At 28.2% G+C, this 9,370-nt stretch overlaps 1 protein-coding gene across 1 annotated transcript; it reads right to left on the bottom strand.

The window, feature by feature from the left end:
- Positions 1-233: 233 nt before the first annotated feature.
- Positions 234-6,159, bottom strand: LOC126848028 (homeobox protein goosecoid-like). The gene is made up of 3 exons (XM_050588528.1): positions 5,992-6,159; positions 427-538; positions 234-352 (listed from the first exon to the last, which is right to left on the bottom strand). Exons 1-3 carry the CDS (start codon positions 6,157-6,159, stop codon positions 234-236), a joined length of 399 nt encoding a protein of 132 aa, XP_050444485.1.
- Positions 6,160-9,370: the final 3,211 nt, after the last annotated feature.

The raw sequence follows: 9,370 nt of genomic DNA, 5'->3' as shown, positions 1-9,370 counted from the left end.
ATTAAACCAGTAGAAAAACAAAATCAACGTGTACAGAAAAAAAAACCTTATTAAACCATTTTAAAGTATATTTTAATATTATTATAGACTGCACAAGATATTATTATTATTGTATTGGTTATGTAGAAAAAAAAATTACAAAATAAAAATGGTACTATTTAGTACATACTAATACTAATGCATCCGGTAAAACAGAACAATATGAGTTAATGCAATTGTTAAAATTTGTTTACTTAATTAAATAACCTTGAAATAGTTTCCACCAAATCGTATTCCTCTACCATTCCTAAATTTGGTCTCAAGTTTAAGCCGTGGTCATAAAAGTTGTTATTAATATACTGCTCATCAGGACCTATGTGTTAGCAAAATTTAGTTAATATAGTTATTTTATTTCAATTCTTTAAATAAAATATCAGCGGGAATTACCTGTAGAACTTGGTGACGCAATAGTTTCCAAATGATGGTACTGTAATGTGTTTTGAGAATTTTGTAATTTAGATTCTTTTCGCAACTTGGCCCTTTTGTTTTGAAACCAAACCTAAATAACACAATACATGTTTAGTCAAACTTTCGACTTTCGTGGCTTAATTTAAAAAAGAGATATTTGGTCTTAAAGTTTAACCTCTTTCCAAAATTACAAGTTAGGTTAGGTTCAGGGATATTTTCCAGAAAAATGATGGTAGCGAGTTAAAATGTATAATGAATTGTTATTTGTTGTACCTCTATACGCTAAAAGTATCGAATTTAACTTATACCTTATCCCCTCCCAAGAGTTTTAGACGGTTTTTTACCTATAATTTTAGAACCAATTAGTTGAAAAATTGGGAAGCGATAAGAATTTTATGTGTCTATAACTTATCGAACTGAAAAAAAAGAGAGTACAGATTTTTTGTGATTGCCAAAAATCTGTTTTTTGTAGATTTTGTAAATTTTAACACGTTTTAACTTCGAAGAAATTGTCAAGTCATGTCAATAATTTTATGTACAAATAGGTGTCTAAATAGTTGAAATTATCTTATTAAGTTTTTGTACGTTTTTATTATTTCACAAATTAAAACAGGGGTGCTTAAGTATGTATAACGGTAACTTAATTTTTTCAGATTTGAATTTAAAAAATTAAATAAATAAAAATAATATCCATAAAGCAAAACAATAAAGTAAACGTCTCATATATGGGACACTGTGATTGATTTATTTTAATAATATATGATACACATTTTAGTCTAGATTACACAGGTATCAAAATACACGGGTACCCGTGTAAATAAGAGACCCGGGTATTTTAACTACCCGTGTACTGGGGTATTTTAACTACACGGACACCCGGTAGTTAAAATACCCGACTACTTGGTATTAAAACCACAGGTATTCGGGTATTAACTAAAATTTGTTCTAATAGTTGTACTTATGTATAGAAGTATATTTTTTTCATTTAAATAATAAGCCTCGAAATCAACGACCAACGTCTAAAATGTGTTTACGATATTACTATTTTAACAATTAGTTTTAAATATAATATTTATATTAAATTTTAAATATATACATAAATATCTAGTATTTTTCATTTTAAAACTCATTGTATATTTTGCTGTCGAGGTTTGTATTTCTGAGGAATGTAAATTAACTATTGATAACATATTAATCGGGTCCTAGCAGTATAGACATCGACATTCAAAATTAAAAACTGCCTTGTTTCCGCTTTACTAACTTTGGTAGTTAACAAAATTTGTTTTCAGTAAATATTAGTTTATACTTTATACAATGCAAGATTTATATTGTGTGATTTTTAAATATACTATTATACAAAAAATTCCCAACTTCATCAATCTTTACTACTTACATGACTATTATGAATAAATTATGGAAGTTTTGTTTGACATAAAAAGTACGGTATATCCGGGCAGTTAATTAATAAAAACATGTTATGAAGTACAATAATTTGCCAATAAGTCAATTAATCAAACGTATATTTCGCCAAAATATAATTTTTTAAATAATTATATGTATTGAACACGCGCAGTGTGAAAGTAAAAAGTATATTGGTATTTTATCGAACTGATATAGTCCAGTATTTAGAGACTATCGATTTCGTTTAAATATGAAGGGAGAAAAAGGAATGTTGACAACATAAATAATATATATGATTTAAGTGGCACTGGCACAAGTAATCAAGAGCACGATCGCGTGCCGCGGATGATTGGGTTTCAAAATTTTATTAAAATTTAGGTCAACACTTAATAGTTCCGGGTGTGTGTCCGCTCTGTATTGTCTTATGTTAAATTAGTAGCCGAATGTACCCGTTATAGTTTTAAATGCTTATTATTTATTCCAAATCCTAAACAAAACCATTATGTAGGGTGCTAACATCCTAAGAGTCCTATGTATCACGCATGATTTAATTATAATAGTAATTGACAGGATCAATAATTTAAAAATACCTACATATTTAATAAAACTAGATATTCTCAAATCTTAAAACGTAATATTTTTACAATAGTGTAGATTTTCCTAATTTTGTGTCTGGATTTTTTTTAATTTGTGTTCTTAATTTTACTATAAAATAATGTATTTATAGGCTATAAATCAAAATTGACCTAGGAAACATTGCAATGTATAATCATCGTGAGGCATCCTGCACAAAGTGCACTCATTAAGAATAAGACACCCATTATCTTCGAAAATAATTTTTTTTAGAAAATGTCTTTATTATATTGAATATTTAAATCTATAAAAAATATATGCACAACGGTAAATGGGTAAACAGTAAAAAAAAAAAAATTAATAATATAATTTAAATAACATGCAGTAGGGGTGCCCCACACAATGGAGCTACCTATTTTGAATTTTGAGTTAGTTTATCTAATATTTCATTTTTGTTTAATTGCAATTTTATCGTTTTTCTTTTGGAAAACATTGCAGTTTTTGTTATATTACAATATTATAAAATTACTAAATATTCACATGTTTTAGTTGGTATTTTTTTAATTAAATGGGACCTTACATATTAGTTTAACTTTTTAAACTAAGAATAATTTTCTGAATATTTTGACTCGTCGATAACCGGTTTTGGATAGTTACTTTTGATGTTACTAAAGTTAGAGCAATGCACGCAGATAAAAAGCATATTACACTCTATCCTTTCTCCCGTCCTAAACTTTTAACTTTAAAAACCTTAAAACTAACTATCCAAAACTGGTTATCGACGAGTCAAAATGTTCAGCAAACTTGTCTAAGTTTAAAAAGTTAAATTAATATATACCTTCGTTCCTATTTCAGTTTCAAAAGATAATAGAGCAAAAAAAAAATTTAAAACTATCAAAATTAGAATAATTTTCAGCTTTGTACAATAACATAAACTTATGTATCTCCAAATAGAAAAACTACGAAATTGCAATTTTTTTTAAGAGCTAATGACTGTCTTTTCTTTATTGAATCACCCTGTATATATGCATTCGATGCATTGGTGTACATATCTTTGTTTATGGCAAAACTTGTCAGTCAGTACAAAAATATGCAATATGCAAGTGCAACTAATAATTTTATAACATAGATTGTCATCTATTGACTATAATGGGTGTCATTTTGATCAGACCACTGATAGTAAGTTATTATTAATTAATATTTAATAATCGCGTTAATCGGTACTCGACCGGTCTAGTCGGCAACAGAATACGGCACGCTTCTAAAGCTTACGCCGAAAATGGATGTGAAAAATATTCCTAAACCACGATGGCTAATCTACGATTTCAGTTGACATTAAAATGCTTAATTTTAATTTGAGTATTATGTGTTTTTACCTGGTGCGTTGATTGAAACGACTTACACTTTTTGTACAATTAACTAGTTTTTTATTTTGCTAAAGAAATATTTTACTATATATAGGCATTATCTGGTTTTTCAATTTTTTTAGTTAATCGCTCTATATTTTAATTATATTCAATAAATAGAAACATGTAATAGCAAAAAATTAAAATATTGAAAGACATTTTGACTAGTTCAAAACAAAACTAAGTAATTGGCTACTTAATATTTAAGCAAACACTTGGAACAACTACAATGGTTTTAAAATTACAATTAATTTGATAATCAACCTTAAAGTTTTAGTTTATCAGTTAACTTTTTTTGCTTTATTGTATATTTTATTTATATATATATATATATACTAACATTATTATGTTGACATTTATAATAATACTTTATATGTCAATAAGTATTGTAATTGATTTTTTTTGTTTTTTAGTGCTCTGCCCTCCGGCTAGACTTCCTGTTTTTTGAATAAAAAAACAACCAAAAAAAAAGAAAACAAATTACATTGTTATGAAGCAGCAAGTTGCAATATAAATGGTATATATATTTTTGGTGAGTTTTTTATTATTAGTTGTTATTTTAGTTAATTTGTATACGTAGATATATATAATCATTTTTTTTATATAGTTCAATCATCATTTTAACAACTCTATGATAGAATGGCACGAGGTAATGTCACTTACTTCAAGTTTCGACTAAATACAGTTAACATTTTTTGATGATTTTAAAGTAATAGAATTGTTTTCTTATTTCTAAGAGCATATACTTTTTGTTTTTAAATCCAGTAATTTAGCCATAAATTAATAAGTGTTATGAATTATGATTCAATGTGATGTTAGGAATCAATTTCTACATATCAAAGCAACCTTATTTTTTTGATTTAACATGAAAATGTATTATTTTGGGCTTCAATATTGAGCTGTTTAAATATTACCTTTTATAATAGCAAACATAGGCTAATATTTTAGTGACCGAAATACCATATCTGTTAGTTTGTGTATTACTTATTTCAAAACATATAAGTAGAATTTCCATATTTTTGCTATCATACGATGTAATTGATACTATACGAGTATAACAATTGTATTAAAATATAGAACTTCAAAGTTTAATTTTAAATTGTGACTGCTATACTCACTTTATAAAGGTTAACTTTGAGAATTGTATATTTTATAAATATATTTACTTTGTAACTCAACCGATTTACCATTAACAAATATTATTTTATTTAATAATTTGATGATTTATATTTTGTAGGTCAACTATGAGAATGACAAACTACCAGCAAATTATGAAGAGGAATGTTTTCATTGGATCCAGATGAAGTGTTGGTTTTTTATGCCGTCTATCGTCCCAAGATTCATTTCATTAACAACAATTTTCTTAAAGGTACACTCATGTTTTGTATACGGTTATACTATAATTCATTAAAGAGATACACGCTTGATTGTTTAAATTATCCATTATTATATAATCTGCTTCATGCTATTTAAAATTTTTTAGTTTATCAACTTGTAGCTTCGATTTTGTTTAAAATAATGTAATATTTTATTACTATGATCAAACAAATATATATTTTAATAATAATTAAAAAACATGTATGATAATATTATGTATTATAACTTGATTAATTCTCATGAAAATTTAACTTTGTGATACTGTTCCTATACTATTATTTAAAAACACAATTTTTAAAATCTCCATATAAGGTTATAGTATTGTTAAAAATTGAAATCTAACAGGCAACAGCCGACAGCTAGTGGCTATAAACGTTAGGAATATTTAACTAAAAAGTAATATATGTAGAAAACAACAATAAATTAATATACAATAACATTTACATTTACAATTTAAGGATCTATGAAAAGGTTTTTTTTTAGTTACATTTTGTTTTGTACATTGTCAATCTAGTAAAACGAAGCCTGAGTAAAATTAATCCGCAGCAAAGCAGTTTTGATGGCAAAAAAATTGTATTTTATCCTATAGAAATGACTGTGATAGTCCGACAAAAAAAAATTGCAGTCAACAAAGTATCCTCAATACTGTATTAATAAGTAGGTATACATTATAATTTAAACTCTAAATTAAGATTTTTCGAAAAATTGCCTATACTTTACTCCTTAGAAATGGCCGGTGTGGCGTCCTCTAAGGGACAAAAGATAGAAAAATATATTAAGTTCTTACCTGTATTGTAGATTGATGTAAATTAACTTGTTTGGCCAGATTTTCTCTTTGAAGAATAGTAGGGTAACGTGTTGATTGGAACAATTTTTCCATTTCAAAAATTTGGTGTTGTGAAAATACCGTTCTTCTTCTTTTTTGATTGGCGTACAGCGACTGTTGACTGCACATGATGACGTTACAAAAAACAATAATTACAAATTTCGTCCTCAGCGGTTAATCCATCCGGAAAAGTTACGGCTACAACCCGCTGGAGGGCGTAATTAATCCTATTATAGTTGCGTCGAAATTTTCGACGGAAAATGAAACTCGCCAAGAAAATTCACGTTTTAAACACAAAAACAAATTATTTTTCCGAAACAAATAAAATAAATTCATTTTTATAGTTCCGGATACAAAAAACAATATAGAATGTGTTAAAAAACTATTACATCTCGAAAAACAAATTGTTTTAAAAAACAAATTTTATGTTCAGTTAGTAAGTAAAAAGAACAAGATATAATCAATTTCATTTAAGGTCTGCCGACTTTATATATTGACCGATAACTTGCTTCGATAGACTCTGGTCTAGAACCTATCAATTTGTCTCAGTTTACAACTATTTGCAAGTCCACATCCACAACTTACAACTTTAATGTCGGTTGATAATAATTAGAACCCAAAGAGACCATACAACAAAACTAAAACATCAAAAATTTAATAAATCAAACATTCATCTTCTTGTAATAAAAAAACAAAATCATATATTAAACATAGTTTTTCCAATAGTTTAGATATCTGGGTCTAATCAGTAGGCCACCTCATACTAGAAATTTGATTTTTTCTGCATATCGTCGGATTGCGCTATTGTGTTGGATTATGTCGAAAAACACATCGTTAGCGCTACCCTGATTCCAAATTTGTATAATTTTAGGTATTGCCATATAAATAAAAAATACACATTAAAAATGCTAAAAGTGGACATACTATGACAGGCACAAAAATTGGCAACTTGTCATCAATTATTATTGTAAATAATAATATGTTTAAAAAATTAGGTTCCAGCCTAATTGCTATTGGATACATTAAAAGAACCATGTAAGAATCAATATTGAATTGAAAAATAAACGTGAAGACAAACATTTTCTTACTACCAGTTTTTATTTGTGGTATAAAATACTTGGACATATAAATTCTAAGTTTATAAAAACATTGTTAAAATGGTTTGTGGTATTAACTTAAATAATGATAAATATTTAGAAGAGACAATTTGTGAAGGTTGTATAATGAGGAAACAGTGCGGTTTACTTTTTTCTGGTAAGAAACCCAAATCCCAAACACCACACTAGATTATCCACACAGATAATCAGGGTGATCCACTTATCGTGAACTATTCAATATCTCATAGGGTTTAATAAGAAATTAAAATTTTTTTTTCATACAAATTTCTGCATTATTTTTAAAGGAATGTTCGTTCATTTTATCTCCAGTCACTACCTATTTATTTTAAATATCATTAAACTCAAGTATATTTCCAGTTAAATGTAAATTTTATTATGTAACTCTAACTTTAAAAAAAAAACAGTACAGTGGGGTCGGGGCATAGTGGGGACGGAGCATAGTTTGGTCAGGGCATAGTGGTGACGGGGAGGTCACAGGTTTACAGGAATATTTAAATCTGAAAGTGATAAAATCACTTTCGAAAAAACGCTTCGATGCAAATCGGTAGTTAGTATTTTCAAGCCAGTACAGTCCAAACCAAGCACAGTATAAACCAGTAAAGTTAGAAAGTTTTAAATTGAGGTTCTGTATTTACAAATAAGCATCAAAGCGTTAGTTTGAAAGTGATTTTATCCGAGAGGACTAGTACAGTAGAGTATAGGCATAATGGAATCAAAGCAATGAGGAAACGGAGAGGTCACAGGTCTACAGGAATTATTATAAATAAAAGTGATAAAATTGAATAAAATCGCTTTCAAATAAACGCTTTAATGCTCATTTGTAAATACAGAAACTTCATTTAAAACTTTCTAACTTTGCTGGTTTATACTGTGCTTGGTTTGGACTGTACTGGCTTGAAAATACTAACTACCGATTTGCATCGAAGCGTTTTTTTCGAAAGTGATTTTATCACTATCAGATTTAAAAATTCCTGTAAACCTGTGACCTCCCCGTCACCACCATGCCCCGACCAAACTATGCTCCGTCCCCACTATGCCCCGACCCCACTGTACTGGTTTTTTTTTTTTTTTTGCAAAAACGTAGTGGACCAAATAACACAAATACAATGTCTTGTTATATTTTGTTGGAATGGTCGACGATTCATGTTTCAATCGTTTGTACGCCATAGTTTAAATTATAATCGCTTATTCTCAATAAAACTCATATTTATGTATTATATACTTCCATTAGAGCAATCTCACACAAACTATTTATACTTCCTAGATTATATTATTTCAAAGCTATATTATACTTCTATTTTACTAGATTGACAATGTACAAAATAAAATGCAACTAAAAAAACCTTTTCATAGATCCTTAAAATGTAAAGGGTGGGATAGTGAAACGGGTTTTCCCATTTAAATACATTAGACCATCGCCGTTTTACTGCCCCACCCAGTATATTAATTTCTTGTTATTTTCTAAAGAAAAATCGATTTTCTTACATTTAAATTAAAATAAATCGTATACTGGTAATGTGATGGAGAAAACAATAAATTTTACCTACATATATTACAAGTTAAATATTACTAATGTGTATAGCCACTAGCGGTCGGCTGTTGCCTGTTATATGCAAAACATTAGTGTTCATTTAAAAAAATAGTGTAATATGAAATACAGTTTGGGGCGGTATACTGCATAAACACCAACACTTAATCTGAATCCAAAAAACAACAGTCCTCTTCATAATTTGCAGGTAGTTGGACCTCATATACTCATAGTTGACCTTCGGTACGGTAATATAACGCGGGTGTTAAAATATCGAGATAACGAGAGTGGTTTTGTCGTATCAGAATCATTAAGTGTCTTAATAAGTACAAGGATAGGTTTTTTTCCCAGTAAATCGAGTGTCTACCATAATCAGTTACACGATTTAGTCGTCTGTGATATCATGTAATAAACACAATATTATGATACCGACCATTGGGTCCTAACCTAATCTAACACGGATAGACGTTACCAACTGATAGTTTTTAGTGTCTGTTCGATTCTCCCATCTGGTACACCGGGTTTTTAGTTAAAAAAAAAAAAAAAAAAAATTGAATTCGTGTAAAGTCAAAAGTGGTACTCGAGCACAAAACTTAATAGTATCATTCTGCATAGATATACATAAAAATGTTTAAATGATTTGATCAATTTTTTTTAAAGATTTTAGGTGTTTTTGTTAAAATATATGAAATCT

This window comes from Adelges cooleyi, unplaced genomic scaffold (assembly GCF_023614345.1).
Source record: "Adelges cooleyi isolate 19-005CV unplaced genomic scaffold, UGA_ACOO_1.1 ACOO_flye_CR_arks_rails_tigmint_CR_PRNA_15, whole genome shotgun sequence".
In the NCBI taxonomy this organism is placed as follows: Eukaryota; Metazoa; Arthropoda; class Insecta; order Hemiptera; family Adelgidae; genus Adelges; species Adelges cooleyi.
This window is presented reverse-complemented; position numbering and strand designations above follow the sequence as displayed.

What these genes read in the sequence shown, in the direction of transcription:
- LOC126848028 (XM_050588528.1), bottom strand. Translation starts at nt 6,159, where the DNA reads ATGTGCAGTCAACAGTCGCTGTACGCCAATCAAAAAAGAAGAAGAACG. An exon ending in TACATCAATCTACAATACAG is followed by an intron (nt 539 to 5,991) that starts GTAAGAACTTAA and finishes TGTGTTATTTAG; the next exon opens with GTTTGGTTTCAAAACAAAAG. An exon ending in TGCGTCACCAAGTTCTACAG is followed by an intron (nt 353 to 426) that starts GTAATTCCCGCT and finishes GCTAACACATAG; the next exon opens with GTCCTGATGAGCAGTATATT.